The sequence below is a fragment of the Macaca thibetana genome, chromosome 14 (genome assembly GCF_024542745.1).
Source record: "Macaca thibetana thibetana isolate TM-01 chromosome 14, ASM2454274v1, whole genome shotgun sequence".
Taxonomy (NCBI): Eukaryota; Metazoa; Chordata; class Mammalia; order Primates; family Cercopithecidae; genus Macaca; species Macaca thibetana.
The window spans coordinates 59,072,239-59,090,509 of NC_065591.1; the positions used below are offsets into that span (position 1 = coordinate 59,072,239).

At 52.6% G+C, this 18,271-nt stretch overlaps 3 protein-coding genes across 4 annotated transcripts in view; all 3 read left to right on the forward strand.

Annotated features, from left to right (window-relative positions):
- The window catches only part of DCHS1 (dachsous cadherin-related 1), a 33,703-nt gene extending 25,581 nt beyond the window's left edge, over window positions 1–8,122 (forward strand). The window contains exons 13-21 of the mRNA XM_050756031.1: window positions 600–809; window positions 1,777–2,655; window positions 2,779–2,892; window positions 3,064–3,275; window positions 3,365–3,519; window positions 3,713–3,843; window positions 3,958–4,241; window positions 4,582–4,720; window positions 5,060–8,122. Of these exons, the coding sequence (XP_050611988.1) occupies window positions 600–809; window positions 1,777–2,655; window positions 2,779–2,892; window positions 3,064–3,275; window positions 3,365–3,519; window positions 3,713–3,843; window positions 3,958–4,241; window positions 4,582–4,720; window positions 5,060–7,671 (4,736 nt within the window). The 3' untranslated portion in view covers window positions 7,672–8,122. The remainder of the gene's footprint in view (window positions 1–599; window positions 810–1,776; window positions 2,656–2,778; window positions 2,893–3,063; window positions 3,276–3,364; window positions 3,520–3,712; window positions 3,844–3,957; window positions 4,242–4,581; window positions 4,721–5,059) is intronic.
- The window catches only part of TAF10 (TATA-box binding protein associated factor 10), a 143,139-nt gene that overhangs the window by 124,524 nt on the left and 344 nt on the right, over window positions 1–18,271 (forward strand). Inside the window, exons 2-5 of the mRNA XM_050756452.1 lie at window positions 17,216–17,496; window positions 17,635–17,789; window positions 18,005–18,069; window positions 18,154–18,268. Of these exons, the coding sequence (XP_050612409.1) occupies window positions 17,265–17,496; window positions 17,635–17,789; window positions 18,005–18,069; window positions 18,154–18,268 (567 nt within the window). The 5' untranslated portion in view covers window positions 17,216–17,264. The remainder of the gene's footprint in view (window positions 1–17,215; window positions 17,497–17,634; window positions 17,790–18,004; window positions 18,070–18,153; window positions 18,269–18,271) is intronic.
- Window positions 9,976–18,271, forward strand: part of LOC126935030 (tripartite motif-containing protein 3) — a 172,194-nt gene continuing 163,898 nt past the window's right edge. Inside the window, exons 1-13 of one of the 2 annotated variants that reach the window (XM_050756116.1) lie at window positions 9,978–10,069; window positions 10,186–10,257; window positions 10,538–10,677; window positions 11,683–11,833; window positions 12,031–12,158; window positions 12,306–12,484; window positions 12,578–12,776; window positions 12,929–13,117; window positions 13,369–13,438; window positions 13,881–14,001; window positions 14,114–14,272; window positions 14,452–14,577; window positions 14,757–16,677. In XM_050756116.1, coding sequence (XP_050612073.1) covers window positions 10,026–10,069; window positions 10,186–10,257; window positions 10,538–10,677; window positions 11,683–11,833; window positions 12,031–12,158; window positions 12,306–12,484; window positions 12,578–12,776; window positions 12,929–13,117; window positions 13,369–13,438; window positions 13,881–14,001; window positions 14,114–14,272; window positions 14,452–14,577; window positions 14,757–14,897 — 1,719 coding nt within the window. In that variant the 5' untranslated portion in view covers window positions 9,978–10,025 and the 3' untranslated portion in view covers window positions 14,898–16,677. Of the gene's footprint in view, window positions 10,070–10,185; window positions 10,258–10,537; window positions 10,678–11,682; window positions 11,834–12,030; window positions 12,159–12,305; window positions 12,485–12,577; window positions 12,777–12,928; window positions 13,118–13,368; window positions 13,439–13,880; window positions 14,002–14,113; window positions 14,273–14,451; window positions 14,578–14,756; window positions 16,678–18,271 lie in introns of those variants that run through there. The other variant, XM_050756113.1, reaches the window with a different exon arrangement.

Consider the following 18,271-nt stretch of genomic DNA (forward strand, 5'->3'; position numbering starts at 1 on the left):
AAGCCTGAGTGAGGTGTTGTAAACACTAGTATTATCTGGACAGAATACCCAAAGTACTACCTTCTAGAAGTTTTTGCCTAATGCCACAAAGCTCCTGTTACGTTTTTGGACCCTTTTGGGGAGTCAAGAGTTTGGCAGGGTGCAAGGTGAACTGACTTCTAGACTGCCACAACTGTGACCATACAAATTCTAAAATGCATAATGTCACAGCTATGCCCTCCTGGCCTCCCTCAGATACTGCAGTCATTTAACAGAGAAGCATATTGATACTGAATATTGGAGAGGTCAAGTGACTTGCTGAAGCTCATGCAGCTTGGAAGTGGCAGGGCTGGGACTTGAACCCAGATCTTTTCATACCTCATTTAGTGCCTTTCCTGTTACACCACCACTAGTCCAAGATATATCTTGCATGCACCAAGCATGGGAGGTAGGACACATGTGTGTTTATGTATGCATGACACATGTGTGCCTGGGAGGTATGGAGAGATGGACATTTTCTGGTTTGTGTGCACCGAATGAACATATATGACCACTATGTGGTGTGGATTTCTCCATGTGATGAGAGCAGACTAGACTTCATTGATTTTGCTTTCCCACAGTGTATGCCCAGGACAGGGGCTCACCTCCCCAGTTAACTCATGCCACCATTCGAGTGGCTGTGGAGGATGAGAATGACCATGCACCAACCTTTGGGAGTACCCATCTCTCTCTGGAGGTGCCTGAGGGCCAGGACCCCCAAACCCTTACCATGCTTCGGGCTTCTGATCCAGATGTGGGAGCCAATGGGCAGTTGCAGTACCGCATCCTAGGTGAGAACCTTCCCACTCCCACTAACTCAGCACCCACTTGCCTGGTTCTTGCTCCTCCTTGGCTGCTGTCAGCCTCAGTGCATGTGTCTGGGTCTCCTTTTCCCTCATGATATCGTCCACCTTTTCTTTCATGCTTATACCCAGTGTATCTGGGTATCTCTTTCCATGCCCTTTATCTCCCTGTGTGTCTCTGTTTCTATCTTCCTATTTCTTTTCTTTCTCATTTATTTCTCCCTGTAGAGCAGTCGTTCTCAAACTTTTTGGTCCCAGAAACCCTTAACACTCTTAATTTTTGAGAACCCTAAAGAGTTTTTATGTGGATTATATTAGTATTTACTGTATTAGGTAATAAAACTGAGATGATGTTAAAATATGATTGTGAAACAAGCCAATGAAGTATACAGCTTGCCGGTATTTCTGTGTAAGCACAAGGAAATACTAAGATTTCAAGTAACAGTTTGTTGGACAGTAATTAATTTCAGAGATTAAAGCAGGTGTAACTGAAGATAGCCAGAGCAGACTGAATCTCTGAAGACACACACATTCATGCTCTGAACTTTCTATCTAGAAAATTCTAGAAAACACAGGAATACATAAGCACACATTGCATTAACCAAGACATTATATCATCACATGTCATAGAGCATCTGCAAATTCTACTGTACATCTGTGAGATAATGAGAATAAAAAGGCCATATAATGGCTTAGTAGTGCTATGAAATAATTTTGATCTTATGCATATGAAAAGGACCTGGGGGACTCCTGGGGTTCCCAGACCACACACAGATGATACCAGCTGCTTTATAGTATCTTCTGTTACTTTCCATTTCTGTTTTTCTGTTTTTCTTCCTTTCTTTCATAAGTTCAGTTGCTTTTGTGCACATGCTCACTCTCTCTGCTGTTGTCTGTAAATCACCCCCATCCTCATGACATATGTATATTTATATGTGCATGCCCTTCTCTGCAGATGGGGACCCATCAGGAGCCTTTGTCCTAGACCTTGCTTCTGGAGAGTTTGGCACCATGAGGCCACTAGACAGAGAGGTGGAGCCAGCTTTCCAGCTGAGGATAGAGGCCCGGGATGGAGGCCAGCCAGCTCTCAGTGCCACGCTGCTTTTGACAGTGACAGTGCTGGATGCCAATGACCATGCTCCAGCCTTTCCTGTGCCTGCCTACTCTGTGGAGGTGCCGGAGGATGTGCCTGCAGGGACCCTGCTGCTACAGCTACAGGCTCATGACCCTGATGCTGGAGCCAATGGCCGTGTAACTTACTACCTGGGTGCCGGTACAGCAGGAGCCTTCCTGCTGGAGCCCAGCTCTGGAGAACTGCGCACAGCTGCAGCCTTGGACAGAGAACAGTGTCCCAGCTACACCTTTGCTGTGAGTGCAGTGGATGGTGCAGCTGCTGGGCCCCTAAGCACCACAGTGTCTGTCACCATCACAGTGCGTGATGTCAATGACCATGCACCCACCTTCCCCACCAGTCCTCTACGCCTACGCCTGCCCCGCCCAGGCCCCAGCTTCAGTACCCCAACTCTGGCTCTGGCTACACTGAGAGCTGAAGATCGTGATGCTGGTGCCAATGCTTCCATTCTGTACCGACTGGCGGGCACACCACCTCCTGGCACTACTGTGGACTCTTACACTGGTGAAATCCGTGTGGCCCGCTCTCCTGTAGCTCTAGGCGCCCGGGATCGTGTCCTATTCATTGTGGCCACTGATCTTGGCCGTCCAGCTCGCTCTGCCACTGGTGTGATCATTGTTGGACTGCAGGGGGAAGCTGAGCGTGGACCCCGCTTTCCCCGGACTAGCAGTGAGGCTATGATTCGTGAGAATGCACCCCCAGGTGGGTTTCCAGCCATTTCTCCCAGATTCGAACTCCCAAATGGGCTGGGGTTGCCCATTGAAAATGTCCCCCAAACTCTCCCAGTCTCACGCTCGCAGTCCAACAATACCATTCTTTCTGCAGGGACTCCTATTGTCTCCCCGAGGGCTGTCCATGCAGGAGGCACAAATGGACCCATCACCTACAGCATTCTCAGTGGAAATGAGAAAGGGACATTCTCCATCCAGCCTAGTACAGGTAAGGAATAGGAGCAGGGGCTCTGTGCGGGACAGGCTACTGGGGAAGCAGGTTCTTTGCATCAGAGGAGCCTTTGATGGGTGAAGGGCTATCCTTGAGTAACGGGTCTCAGAGAAGGAGGCTCCAGGGCAAGCAAAGGGAGCTGTCACTGATGCATTCTGCCTCCCCCAGGTGCCATCACAGTTCGCTCAGCAGAGGGGCTGGACTTCGAGGTGAGTCCACGACTGCGACTGGTGCTGCAGGCAGAGAGTGGAGGAGCCTTTGCCTTCACTGTGCTGACCCTGACCCTGCAAGATGCCAACGACAATGCTCCCCGTTTCCTGCGGCCCCATTACGTGGCCTTCCTTCCTGAGTCCCGGCCCTTGGAGGGGCCCCTGCTGCAGGTGTGGGGTGTGATGGAAAGATGGGGGAGCAGGGCTAGTCAGACTTGTCTGTGGCCAGACCAGTCCCAGCAGCCTCCTACCCTCACCAGGTGGAGGCAGATGACCTGGATCAAGGCTCTGGAGGACAGATTTCCTACAGTCTGGCTGCATCCCAGCCGGCACGTGGATTGTTCCACGTAGACCCAGCCACAGGCACTATCACCACCACAGCCATCCTGGACCGTGAGATCTGGGCCGAAACACGGTAAGTCCTGGCCCTGTGGACCCAAGACCCTATCTTGGGCCTGTCCAGTTTAAAGCCCTGCCTTGAACCCACCTCAGTCCCTTGGCCACATCCTGAATTCCCCAGCCCTAAGGTCTGTCCTGAGTCCTCCTGGCCCTGCCCAGAGTTCCCCCTTATTGCCATGCCCCACCCGATGATTGTGCTTTGTACCCAGGTTGGTACTGATGGCCACAGACAGAGGGAGCCCAGCCCTGGTGGGCTCAGCTACCTTGACGGTGATGGTCATCGACACCAATGACAACCGCCCCACCATCCCCCAGCCCTGGGAGCTCCGAGTGTCAGAAGGTGAGACTGGGTAAAGTGGGTGGCATAAAGGGTGGCAGAAAGACATTTTTCTCCACCCTGCGGCTCAAGGTGGGGCTGTGTCCATGCCAAACACATTTGTCTCCTGTATTTCAGATGCGTTATTGGGCTCAGAGATTGCACAGGTAACAGGGAATGATGTGGACTCAGGACCGGTGCTGTGGTATGTGCTGAGCCCATCTGGGCCCCAGGATCCCTTCAGTGTTGGCCGCTATGGAGGCCGTGTCTCCCTCACGGGGCCCCTGGACTTTGAGCAGTGTGACCGCTACCAGCTGCAGCTGCTGGCGCATGATGGGCCTCATGAGGGCCGTGCCAACCTCACAGTGCTTGTGGAGGATGTCAATGATAATGCACCTGCCTTCTCACAGAGCCTCTACCAGGTATTGACACCCCTGGATCCACCTTCACCTGGGCCTGGGTTGTTCTTATTGGAGGCAAGTATCAGAGCTAGCAGTTGCTAAGGTGGGCTGGATGTTGGAGCTGATCTGGGAATGGGAAGGTCCCAAGTCCTGTGAACTACATCCTGGTTTTGCATCCTGTACCCACAAAGGGGAGAAGGTGGGCATTTCCCATTCGAATACTTAGGAGTAGGGGCTCCGAGTATTCCAAGTATTGGAATGGACGCCAAGCAGGGCTCAAGGAAGCAAGCTCAAGAACAGGCTGCATGGACAGCAGGGCAAATGGGAAGCCTGGCCATAAGCACTTCTCCTCACACTTCAGGTAATGCTGCTTGAGCACACACCCCCAGGCAGTGCCATTCTCTCCGTCTCTGCCACTGATCGGGACTCAGGTGCCAATGGTCACATCTCCTACCACCTGGCTTCCCCTGCTGATGGCTTCAGTGTTGACCCCAACAATGGTGCGTCTTTCCCAGGATCTGCCCCTTGCCTTTGACTGTGTTAGGCTATAATCTGACCTCATTCCTTGAATTTGTTACTCAAACTCTGTAACTCCTAGATGTCTGGCCCAGGGAGGACATTTCCTCCCCTCTGTCTTCATTGTAAGCCCCTTGTTGAGTGCATGTCTAGAAGCTGTTCCCTAAGCTGTGAAGCCTTGAGGCCATCCCCTTGTCTCCCAGCAGATAGGCCATTCCCTGAGTCTGACTTTCAAAACCATTTCCTAGATCCTGAAGGGTCACTCTTCTGTTCACTCACAGCCTTTGTTGAGTATGTTTCTTTCCCTTCCATTCTCATCTCAGGGACCCTGTTCACAATAGTGGGAACAGTGGCCTTGGGCCATGACGGGTCAGGAGCAGTGGATGTGGTGCTGGAAGCACGAGACCACGGGACTCCAGGCCGGGCAGCACGAGCCACAGTGCATGTACAACTGCAGGACCAGAACGACCATGCCCCGAGCTTCACATTGCCACACTACCGTGTGGCTGTGACTGAGGACCTACCCCCTGGCTCCACTCTGCTCACCCTGGAGGCTACAGATGCTGATGGAAGCCGCACCCATGCCGCTGTGGAGTACAGCATCATCAGTGGCAACTGGGGCCGAGTCTTCCAGCTGGAACCCAGGCTGGCTGAGGCTGGGGAAGGTGCTGGACCAGGCCCCCAGGCACTGGGCTGCCTGGTGTTGCTTGAACCTCTAGACTTTGAAAGCCTGACACAGTACAATCTAACAGTGGCTGCAGCTGACCGTGGGCAGCCACCCCAAAGTTCAGTCGTGCCAGTCACTGTCACTGTACTAGATGTCAATGACAACCCACCTGTCTTTACCCGAGCATCCTACCGTGTGGCAGTACCTGAGGACACACCTGTTGGAGCTGAGCTGCTGCATGTAGAGGCCTCTGACGCTGACCCTGGCCCTCACGGCCTCGTGCGTTTCACTGTCAGCTCAGGCGACCCATCAGGGCTCTTTGAACTGGATGAGAGCTCAGGCACCTTGCGACTGGCCCATGCCCTGGACTGTGAGACCCAGGCTCGACATCAGCTTGTAGTACAGGCTGCTGACCCTGCTGGTGCACACTTTGCTTTGGCACCAGTGACAATTGAGGTCCAGGATGTGAATGATCATGGCCCAGCCTTCCCACTGAACTTACTCAGCACCAGCCTGGCCGAGAATCAGCCTCCAGGCACTCTCGTGACCACTCTGCATGCAATCGACGGGGATGCTGGGGCTTTTGGGAAGCTTCGTTACAGCCTGTTGGAGGCTGGGCCAGGGCCTGAGGGCCGTGAGGCATTTGCACTGAACAGCTCAACAGGGGAGTTGCGTGCACGAGTGGCCTTTGACTACGAGCACACAGAAAGCTTCCGGCTGCTGGTGGGTGCTGCCGATGCTGGGAATCTCTCAGCCTCTGTCACTGTGTCGGTGCTGGTGACTGGAGAGGATGAGTATGACCCGGTATTTCTGGCACCAGCTTTCCATTTCCAAGTGCCCGAAGGTGCCCGGCGTGGCCACAGCTTGGGTCATGTGCAGGCCACAGACGAGGATGGGGGTGCTGATGGCCTGGTTCTGTATTCCCTTGCCACCTCTTCACCCTATTTTGGTATTAACCAGACTACAGGTGCCCTGTACCTGCGGGTGGACAGTCGAGCACCAGGCAGTGGAACAGCCACCACTGGGGGTGGGGGCCGGACCCGGCGGGAAGCACCACGGGAGCTGAGGCTGGAGGTGATAGCACGGGGGCCTCTGCCTGGTTCCCGGAGTGCCACAGTGCCTGTGACCGTGGATATCACCCACACCGCACTGGGCCTGGCACCTGACCTCAACCTGCTATTAGTAGGGGCTGTAGCAGCCTCCTTGGGAGTTGTGGTGGTGCTTGCACTGGCAGCCCTTGTCCTAGGACTTGTTCGGGCCCGTGGCCGCAAGGCTGAGGCAGCCCCTGGCCCAATGTCACAGGCAGCACCCCTAGCCAGTGGCTCACTGCAGAAAGTGGGCCGGGAGCCACCTAGTCCACCACCCTCTGAGCACCTCTATCACCAGACTCTTCCCAGCTATGGTGGGCCAGGAGCTGGAGGACCCTACCCCCGTGGTGGCTCCTTGGACCCTTCACATTCAAGTGGCCGAGGCTCAGCAGAGGCTGCAGAGGATGATGAGATCCGCATGATCAATGAGTTCCCCCGTGTGGCCAGTGTGGCCTCCTCTCTGGCTGCCCGTGGCCCTGACTCAGGCATCCAGCAGGATGCAGATGGACTGAGTGACACATCCTGTGAGCCACCTGCCCCTGACACCTGGTATAAGGGCCGAAAGGCAGGGCTGCTGCTGCCAGGTGCAGGAGCCACTCTCTATCGAGAGGAGGGGCCCCCAGCCACTGCCACAGCCTTCCTGGGGGGCTGTGGCCTGAGCCCTGCACCCACTGGGGACTATGGCTTCCCAGCAGATGGCAAGCCATGTGTGGCAGGTGCACTGACAGCCATTGTGGCCGGCGAGGAGGAGCTCCGTGGCAGCTATAACTGGGACTACCTGCTGAGCTGGTGCCCTCAGTTCCAACCACTGGCCAGTGTCTTCACAGAGATCGCTCGGCTCAAGGATGAAGCTCGGCCATGTCCCCCAGCTCCCCGTATCGACCCACCACCCCTCATCACTGCCGTGGCCCACCCAGGAGCCAAGTCTGTGCCCCCCAAGCCAGCAAACACAGCTGCAGCCCGGGCTATCTTCCCACCAGCTCCGCACCGCTCGCCCATCAGCCATGAAGGCTCCCTGTCCTCAGCTGCCATGTCCCCCAGCTTCTCACCCTCTCTGTCTCCTCTGGCTGCTCGCTCACCCGTTGTCTCACCATTTGGGGTGGCCCAGGGTCCCTCAGCCTCAGCACTCAGCACAGAGTCTGGCCTGGAGCCACCTGATGACACGGAGCTGCACATCTAGCTGTGGCCCAGGCTGGGCCCCGACCTGGGATGCGCATAGTGTCCCCAATGCAGGTCCCACTCTGAGCCTGCCCTGGGCAGCCTCGTACTATGACTGGCTACGGGGAGGCCACCACCAGGCCCCAGCTCTCCACCCTGAACTCCCCAGCCCCCTCAGAGCACTAGGACCATAGAAGTCCTGTTGGTCACTGACCTGTGACCAGATCCAATGTGGGGAGAAATATGAAGGAGGTAGCAGCCCTGGGTTCTCAGTGAGGGCTCCCTGCCCTGCACCAGCACCCTGAGATGGAGCTGAGACTTTATTTATTGGGGGTAGGGGGATGGAGGAGGTCCCTCCAACATGTTTGGACCCAGCTCCTTTGGGTTCCACTGACGCCCCTGCCCCTGCCCCTGCCCAGAACCAAGTGCCAATTCTCACTCTGGAGCCTTAATAAACTGCAATTTGTATCCAGTCTCCAGCTTTGTTCTATAGGGATGACTGGAAGACACCTGGCAGAGTATTGTGGATACCTCAGGAGGCACAGAGGGGTGGTGGGGTGGGGATGGCACTGGGAGCTCAGGAGCCTAGCCTGAGGCTGATGATCACATCTCTCTGCAGCTAATCTTTTCCTTCTAATATGGGCAAGAGGCCAGCAGGGCCTTGAGAGGGATCAGTTGGGTGTGAAAGGGGATCTTGGGGATGACCAGCTCTAGGCCCAAAATTCTTTTTTTAAAATAAGTCGGGGTGGGTACAAGAGCAGTCAAGGGGTTTATTTGTTTTTCTTGGGGCCACTAAATATCCACATTGTAATAATAGCTCAATTTGTTGAGCCTTTGTCATGTCAGGCTTTCTGCAGGTGGCTGTCTTGCTTCATCTCAGTGTAAACTTTCACAGTCATACAAAGGGATTTGGGAACCACTGGTGTAGACCATTCTTTGGGGGAGCCAGGCTGTGAGGGAAAGGCGATTGGCCAATATTTGAGAAATTCATGGGACTGAGGAAATTAGAAAAAAAAAAAAAAAAGTGGTCAAAGAGAAATGTTTCTGAGCATGATGCTAGTAAATACAGCTCTAGGATCCAAGCTTAGTGGGAAACTGGAGGGATCAATGGACAGGAGGAAGTCAGATTAATAGGAGTGAGGAAAAACAATAGCTTGAAAAAACAGAAGGTTATAGTCTAAGAAAGGATTCTATAATTATAATTTCAAAGGTAGAGCAGTTTTGAGAGATAGCAAGCCCAAGTGTAGCCATGGGACTGGTTTGCTTCAGTGAAGTGAAGGTAATGCTCCTTGGGTTTAATGAGATGAAGAAATGGAAGGTTAGGGTGTTGAATGGGTCTTTTACCTAGATAATTTGATCATCTAGGTCAAATGATCGCAGGAATTGGGATGGAGAGAAAAGTGAAGTGCCGTAATCTTCAGCGTGGGAATATGATCTATAGGTTAATGGATGTCAGTGGCCTGTAGGACAACAGCAAGAGTAGAGGGATCTATCTAAAAAGTATTGAGGTCAGAACAAGGGATTTTACATGAGTATAGGATTAATGGTTTTAGAAGTTAAAATGACACTGCTGACACCATCTTCCATATGGATTTTTTGGGGAAAAAAATACTTAGGAAGACTGGAAGGGAACTGAATCCTCAGGGTTTTAACTCTCATTGAAAATCTTCTTGTAATGACCCCAATTCGAAGCAGTAAACTCAGACCTTGTGGGCTTTGAGTTACCATTAGAAAGAAGCAAAGGTCTGTTTCCATTTTAGCCACCTGAGCCCACTAAACAAGATGCAAGATTCCTCCGTGGCTCTTGGAACAAAGTTGATTTCCTTGAAAACCTTGGGACCCGTAATAAACAGGACCCCAGCTGATTTTAGATCTCCTGGGAAGCTACTTAAAACTGGAAACGGATTTGAATAAAAGGATCCTGATCTTGCAAAAGCTCTACTCTGTTCATAAATGTAGTCCTAAAATGAACACAAAATTGATAATATGGAGACATAGAGGATAAAGGAGGAAAAAATTTTTTCACTGCAATATTTTCAAGGCAGATCACTTTTATGTAAGTCTCCATATTGTAAATGCAGAAACCTAGGCTCTGAGAGGTTATTTTGCTGATATCATATAGCTAGGAAGAACCCCGGTCTGTGGGTCTCTAGAGCCTACTCACTTGTGGTGATTCCCAGGGGACCAAGCTCAGGCTGCAGGTGGGGAGCACTGGGCTTACTCAGCGCTTGACTGGCCAGAGGGGAGAATCCGAGTGGCGGCACCACCCTTGCCTAGCATTCAGGACCACCCACGCAAGGGAGGAGCCAGCACCGTCACTAGTTACTAGGCAGAGGGTTAGTGGTGGTGGACTATAGGGTTCATGTGATCTGTCACATGACAGCAGATCTGCGGAAGGGCAGAATGGGACTCCAAGCCTGGTGAGAAATTGAGAGGGCTGGGGAGAAAGGGATCACGTTGCGGGGAGCACACATTGGGAGGGTGGGAACACAAGGACAATGTAGCTCCCACTGAAACCCACCTGCTGCCCTTACAGCCTCCTAGGGCTCTTTGCCCTCATCCTCTCTGGCAAATGCAGTTACAGCCCGGAGCCCGACCAGCGGAGAACGTGAGTTGACTTAGCACAGACCACCCCCTTCCCCATACCCTGTTCTGCCTCTCACTGTCCTGGTCCTAGCTTCTCTCACCCCCATGCCAGCTCCTAGTACACACTCCATAGTTTCATCTCTAGGTTCCTAGGCTCAGTCCCCTGTCATTCACCTCATGTGATCTGTATCTGCTCCTAGGATCCTACCCAAGGTCTCAGCTCCTAATCTGGAACCTTCCATGACCAATATTTTTCATCTCTACCCTAACCAAAGCCATGTCCCTGACCCCTGACCCTACAGGCTGCCCCCAGGCTGGGTGTCCTTGGGCCGTGCGGACCCTGAGGAAGAGCTGAGTCTCACCTTTGCCTTGAGACAGCAGAACCTGGAAAGACTCTCGGAGCTGGTGCAGGCTGTGTCGGATCCCAACTCTCCTCAATACGGTGCCTTTTGGGACTGAGGACAGGATGTGGGATGCAGTGGAGGGACACAGGGCTGGGTTGGGCATGGGATGGTGATCATGTCAGGGCCTGACAAGACACTTGTGTTCCTCAGGATAGAAACCTAAAAGGGGATGTGGTTCAGCATATAGGCTTTATGATCAAACATGAACTCAAATTCTGACTCTGCTACTTACTAGCTACCAGGCAAACGGGAAAATAGCATCTAGTACAACTTAAGTTCCTTCCCCTACCCTTGAATCCATTCTAATTTCTTCTGTTCACATACTAAGGCTGCCAGTTCTAACTCCCAAAGAGCCTTTGGATTAGTTTACTTCTTGCTGTCCTTTGTTACTACCAACTCATTTATTCCCACTCCTGGACTACTGCCCAGCTCCCCAGCTGATCTGCAGTCTCCTCCCTCCACCCCACCCCTCACTGTACTCCCCCACTCTGCTTCAAAAGTCTCTCCAACAGTCAGAATGGATTGGTTCCTTCTCCTGGTTAAAGCCCTTCACAGCAGGGGGAGTGTGCACATGTGAACTGCAGAGGCTGGGGACAGGGCAGTGTGACACTAGTATGCATGGCAGGAAACAGTGACTCACCATCGTGTTAAGCTTAAAATCAACAAGTATGCAAATTTGAGCTAAACTGGATAACTAGTGCCAAGAGATGTGAAAACATTTACTGGACATAAGCTTAAGATTAAAATGGAAAATTTATATGTATTAATCTCATTGATTTTCATGATCATGGCAATACATGCTGTGGTGTGACATGTGCAACTTACTGGCCTTTAGGGTAAATCCATATTCTTGGCCATGGCATTTCAAGTCTCTCCAGCCTTTTCTTCTTCTGCTCCCCAAGTACAACCTACACCTGCACGCACAACCCTCCTTTACCCTGATCCAGGCTTTGGGAAGTCCTGATGTCTCATAGTCGAGGTCCAAAACGGGGAGTTTGGGAAAGCAATGAATGAGGGCAAGTGCCGCTTCTGAATCCCTGCAGGAAAATACTTGACCCTAGAGAATGTGGCTGATCTGGTGAGGCCATCCCCACTGACCCTCCACACGGTGCAAAAATGGCTCTTGGCAGCCGGAGCCCAGAAGTGCCATTCTGTGATCACACAGGACTTTCTGACTTGCTGGCTGAGCATCCGGTGAGAGGAAATGATTTCTCCATGGAGGGCACCAGTCATCCCCTCAGTGAGATGGATGGGAGGGAGTTGAGAGCTTGCTGGGGCTTGTGGGTGGGAGCTGATGCATGGGGAGACAGTGACTGACTGCCCAGGGATGCTCAGAGGCAGCTTCTTCTGTTCTGTTTTGAGCTTTCTGACCTCTGTTTTCTGACCTCCAGGCAAGCAGAGCTGCTACTCCCTGGGGCTGAGTTTCATCACTATGTGGGAGGACCTACAGAGACCCATGTTGTAAGGTCCCCACGTCCCTACCAGCTTCCACAGGCCTTGGCCCCCCATGTGGACTTTGGTAACACCTATGGGGTGAATGAGGGTTGGGGCAGACAGATCCAGGGGCTGGGGAAGTTTAGATGCCTTTGGAGACTGAGGGTAGGGTGAGTAGTAAGGTGGGCATTACAGTCTATAAGATCTCCTCAAGCCTGACTTCTCCCTACAGTGGGGGGACTGCACCGTTTTCCCCCAACATCATCCCTGAGGCAACGTCCTGAGCCGCAGGTGACAGGGACTGTAGGCCTGCATTTGGGGGTGACCCCCTCTGTGATCCGTAAGCGATATAACTTGACCTCACAAGACGTGGGCTCTGGCACCAGCAATAACAGCCAAGCCTGTGCCCAGGTGAGCCAAGCAAAGAGCCCCAGGGTCCTCAGTGCCTTGCCACACTGGGACTCACCCTCAGACCCACGACCTCTGCTCTGACTCCCTCCATAGTTCCTGGAGCAGTATTTCCATGACTCAGACCTGGCTCAGTTCATGCGCCTCTTCGGTGGCAACTTTGCACATCAGGCATCAGTAACCCGTGTGGTTGGACAACAGGGCCGGGGCCGGGCCGGGATTGAGGCCAGTCTAGATGTGCAGTACCTGATGAGTGCTGGCGCCAACATCTCCACCTGGGTCTACAGTAGCCCTGGTACTGCCAAGAGGACTGGACGGTGGGGAAGAGGGTGGGAGATGGGTATTGATCCCTGCCCCCTCAAGGGAATGCTGTAAGCTGGAGAGAGATCCTGACAACCCCCAATGACTATCTTTGTGCCCATCCCTCAAACAAAAATAATAATCCAGGCCGGCATGAGGGACAGGAGCCCTTCCTGCAGTGGCTCATGCTGCTCAGTAACGAGTCAGCCCTGCCACATGTGCATACTGTGAGCTATGGAGATGAGGAGGACTCCCTCAGCAGTGCCTACATCCAGCGGGTCAACACGGAGCTCATGAAGGCTGCTGCTCGGGGTCTCACCCTGCTCTTCGCCTCAGGTGACCTCCTACCCTAAACTTAGACAACGCTTCCACCCCTGCAACCTGGGAGCTTTGACCCCACAGTGACCCCTGAGCCTGGTCTCTGACTCATAATCTGAACTTAGACCTTCCAACAGGGACCACTGACCTAACCTCTACACTCTGACCTCCTGCAGTAACAGCTGACACATAAATTTCCTCTCTGACATCTGAACCCACATACTAAGCCCTGACCAATTAATATGAGTGCTACACTTGGTCTCTCTTAGGTGACAGTGGGGCCGGGTGTTGGTCTGTCTCTGGAAGACACCAGTTCCGCCCTACCTTCCCTGCCTCCAGGTAAGTACTCTAGCCTACCACTCAAGTATAACCACCACCTTTCACTTGTGATCTCATGATGTAGAACCTTTGTCTTGACCCCACCATGTGCTCCTGTGGTTCAGCCTTAAGCTTTGCCTGCCCTGGTTGCTGCACTCCTGTCTCTTCTTCCTGTAGGTCCCAGGCCCCAAATCTCTTGTGTGGGATACAGCTCCCATTGTTCCTTTTCTTCAGTCCCCAGGCATTTTAGTGGAAGATTTGGTGGATGTTCTGTAGAGAAACGTGTGCACAGTCACCTCGGACCATGCCTTGAAGGCTCAAAATCTCTTAGTCAATCCTATGTAGATGCTTCCCCATAGAGTCTAGTTCCTCCAGCAAGATCTGGGCTATACTCACCCCTCCCCACATATCTTGGAGGTCCCCTTGGGTCCCCTACTATCTGAATGCTGTCTTCTCCCCTCAGCCCCTATGTCACCACAGTGGGAGGCACATCCTTCCAGGAACCTTTCCTCATCACAAATGAAATTGTTGACTATATCAGTGGTGGTGGCTTCAGCAATGTGTTCCCACGGCCTTCATACCAGGTACATGTGTTTATGTGCATAGATGCAGGGTAAGAGTGAGGATGGGGGATCCTCAGTTCAGCTGACTGCTGGGCAGGCCACATGCCAATACTCACTCAAAAATGCCTTTCAGGAGGAAGCTGTAGCCAAGTTCCTGAGCTCTAGCCCCCACCTTCCACCATCCAGTTACTTCAATGCCAGTGGCCGTGCCTATCCAGATGTGGCTGCACTTTCTGATGGCTACTGGGTGGTCAGCAACAGAGTGCCCATTCCATGGGTGTCCGGAACCTCGGTGAGAATCAGCCCATCTCCAAACTCTCACTCAGGAACTACCCTTACCCCCTAACACCTTGAGTACCTTGCATCCAGAACCCCTGACTCCTTAGAGATGTCTGATACTTTAAACCATCACCGTCAAAAAGTCCAGTCACTCTGAACCCCTGACCTTTACTTGCACCTTCACTCTTGCAGGCCTCTACTCCAGTGTTTGGGGGGCTCCTATCCTTGATCAATGAGCACAGAATCCTCAGTGGCCACCCCCCTCTTGGCTTTCTCAACCCAAGGCTCTACCAGCAGCATGGGGCAGGACTCTTTGATGTGAGTGTGGAAGGGAAGGGTGTGGACATTTTCATACAACTATGGGGAGTACTAAGGGGGACTTGGGGGCAGTTGGGGTGGTATGGAACAGCCTCTGAAATATGAATACAGGATGAGGAGGTATACTCTTTAAGTATTGGTACTAGCAGGCCCAGATCTGATGCCAGCCTCCTCCCTAGGTAACCCATGGCTGCCATGCATCCTGTCTGGATGAAGAGGTGGAGGGCCAGGGTTTCTGCTCTGGCCCTGGCTGGGATCCTGTAACAGGCTGGGGAACACCCAACTTCCCAGCTTTGCTGAAGACTCTACTCAACCCCTGACATTTTCCTATCAGGAGAGATGGCTTGTCCCCTGCCCTGAAGCTGGCAGTTCAGTCCCTTATTCTGCCCTATTGGAAGCCCTGCTGAACCCTCAACTATTGACTGCTGCAGACAGCTTATCTGCCTAACCCTGAAATGCTGTGAGCTTGACTTGACTCCCAACCCTACCATGCTCCATTATACTCAGGTCTCCCTACTCCTGCCTTAGATTCCTCAATAAGATGCTATAACTGGCATTTTTTTGAATGCATCTCCCTCTGCATCTCATCTTTCTCTTTTCAATCAGGCTTTTCCAAAGGGTTGTGTACAGACTCTGCACTATTTCACTTCATATTCACTGCCCAATTCACTGCAAGGAGACCTCTACTCTCACCTTTTACCCTTTCCTACCCTGACATCCAGAAACAATGGCCTGCAGTGCATACTTCTCAATCTTTGCTTTATGGCCTTTCCATCATAGTTGCCCACTCCCTCTCCTTACTTAGCTTCCATGGCTTAACTTCTCTGACCACTCTTGTCTTCCTCCCTCATCAGCTTCTGCTACTTCATGGAATGCTGACCTTCATTGCTCCATTTGTAGGTTTTTGCTCTTCTCAGTTTACTCATTGTCCCCTGGAACAAATCACTGACATCTACAACCATTACCATCTCACTAAATAAGACTTTCTATCCAATAGTGATTGATACCTCAAATGTAAGATGTGTGATATTCAACATTTCATCTTCCACCTTCCCAAACCCAAACAATTCCATCTCTGGTTTCTTCTTGGTAAATAATGCTATGCTTTTTCCAACCAAGCCAGAATCTGTGTCATCTTTCCACCGCATCTTCAATCAACAAGTCCTCAATCAACAAGTCCTAATGACTGCACCTCGTACCTCTTAAATATCTTTATCAGTCCACAAGTCCTTCCAGTGATATTTCCCAAGTATATCTAGAACTTATCCACTTATATCCCCACTGCTACTACATTAGTTTAGGGCTACATTCTCTTGAAAAGTACAGCGTCCTTACTTCCAGCCAATCCCCAAATCATCTTCCAGAGTAAAATGCAAATCCCATCAGGCCACTTGGATGAAAACCCTTCAAGGATTACTGGATAGAGTTCAGGCTTTTTATTTTCTTCCCCCAATCATAGCTCACAAACCTTCCTTGCTATTTGTTCCTAAGTAACAAATCATTTTTCCTCCTCCCTCCCCAAACCCCAAGGAACTCTCACTCTTGCTCAAGCTGTTCTGTCCCCTTAATACCACCCCTGATACAAACTGCCTGGTTAATTTCCAGAATTCTTACAAGATTCAGCTCAGAAGTCACCTTCTCTCGTGAATGTTTTGATTCCCTGAGGCTACTTCATTTTGCTATGGCTGAAAAATCCTAGATTTTCTAAACAAAACCTGTTTGAATCTTGGTTCTGATATGGACTGGGAGAGAGACTGGGTCAAGCAAGTTTATCTCCCTGAGGCTGTTTCCTCGTCTGTTAAGTGGGAATATTACCTGCCTTTCATAATCACCAGGGAATAAAGTGGAATAATGTTGATAAGAGTACTTGGCACCTGGAAGTAGGTGGCAGATGTTAATGCCCTTCCTCCCTTGCACTGCGACCCCTGTGTCTACCTCTAGTATTGTAACGACCACATAGTATTGAAATAGCCACTTTACTTGTCTGGCTTCCTTTCCAAGACCGTTGGTGCCTAAAGGACTAGAATCGTGTTCTATTTAACTTTGTATTCCCAGGTCCTAGCTCAGGAGTTGGCAAATAAGAATTAAATATCTGCTACATTGAAAATCTCACGCCTTTCACTCGTTGTGATTTTTGCATACGTTGTCGACTTAGGCTGAAACCCCTCCTCCTCCTACAGCAGCACTGTGGGCCGCCCCACTGCTGCCCCCACCTCTCGGGGCAGTTGGTGGAGAAGGGCGGGGGGCTTTCCAAATCCACTATGAATCCTTACAAGGCTGAATAAGGGAACTTGAAAGGATGCAGACAGGCAGGCAATCCGTAGTCGAGGGATGTAGGGCCCATAAACCTCGAAGCAAGGTCTTGAGCGTCAGACAGAATGAGGTGTCCCAGAGCGGCGGAAGAGTCCCGGACGCACGCTGCTTCTAGTCTCGACGGAATCGCCACCGAGCACCGCAGAGGCTAGGGCGGAATGGCGACGGCAGCGCAGTTCGCCAAGGCTTGGTCTCCGCCCTTCAGCCTATTTCCTCTAACCCGCAGACCCACTACCGGAGGAGGCGGGGAGCGGGCTGGAGAGCACTAACAGTGACAGGCGGGGCGAGTGGAGGGCGCGTGACGTCACCCCGGGGTGTGCGCGGCGCGAGCGGAAGCGGAAGCGGCTCTGTTCGCCGCCTCTCCCACCGGCCCGATGAGCTGCAGCGGCTCAGGCGCGGACCCCGAGGCGGCGCCGGCTTCCGCCGCCTCGGCCCCGGGCCCGGCGCCCCCGGTCTCGGCTCCCGCAGCGCTGCCCGCCAGCACCGCTGCGGAGAACAAGGCCAGCCCCGCGGGGACAGCAGGGGGGCCTGGGGCTGGAGCAGCTGCTGGGGGCACGGGACCCTTGGCGGCGCGGGCCGGGGAGCCAGCTGAGCGGCGTGGGGCGGGTGAGGGCCTGACGGGTGAGGGTGAGGGAAGCGTCTGGGACTGGGCCCAGCGGCGGGTGAGGGCAGCGGGTATAGACAGACCTCGCTGGGGCCCTGCGCCTCCCACCTCTGTGTCTCATTTTGCTGGTTCTCCTCCAGCTCCGGTGTCGGCGGGTGGCGCGGCGCCCCCAGAAGGGGCCATGTCTAACGGGATTTACGTACTGCCGAGCGCGGCCAACGGAGACGTGAAGCCGGTGGTGTCCAGCACGCCGTTGGTGGACTTCTTGATGCAGCTGGAGGATTACACGCCTACGGTGGGCTTCCGCCCGAACAAGGCCACCTAGCCTGCTGTCACAACTTTCAGCCACATCTCCGTGCTTTTCAGCACCCTCTGATGTTTGCTTCCGTAGTCGCTCTTGTTTTTGCCCTCTGCTCACCCAAATCGTGAGCTTCCTGATAACCAGGTCTATCCGACATTTCCCTCACCCTCATCCCACTCTGCTGACAGTTCTCTTAATTGATTTCTTAGATCCCAGATGCAGTGACTGGTTACTACCTGAACCGTGCTGGCTTTGAGGCCTCAGACCCACGCATGTGAGTAAACCCAGGGCAGGTTAGTTTTGGGTGCTTGTGCAGTGTGTTGTCCATCTCCTTCTCATCTAAGTTTTTTCTCTCTAGAATTCGGCTCATCTCCCTAGCTGCCCAGAAATTCATCTCAGATATTGCCAATGATGCCCTACAGCACTGCAAAATGAAGGGCACAGCCTCCGGCAGCTCCCGGAGCAAGAGCAAGGTG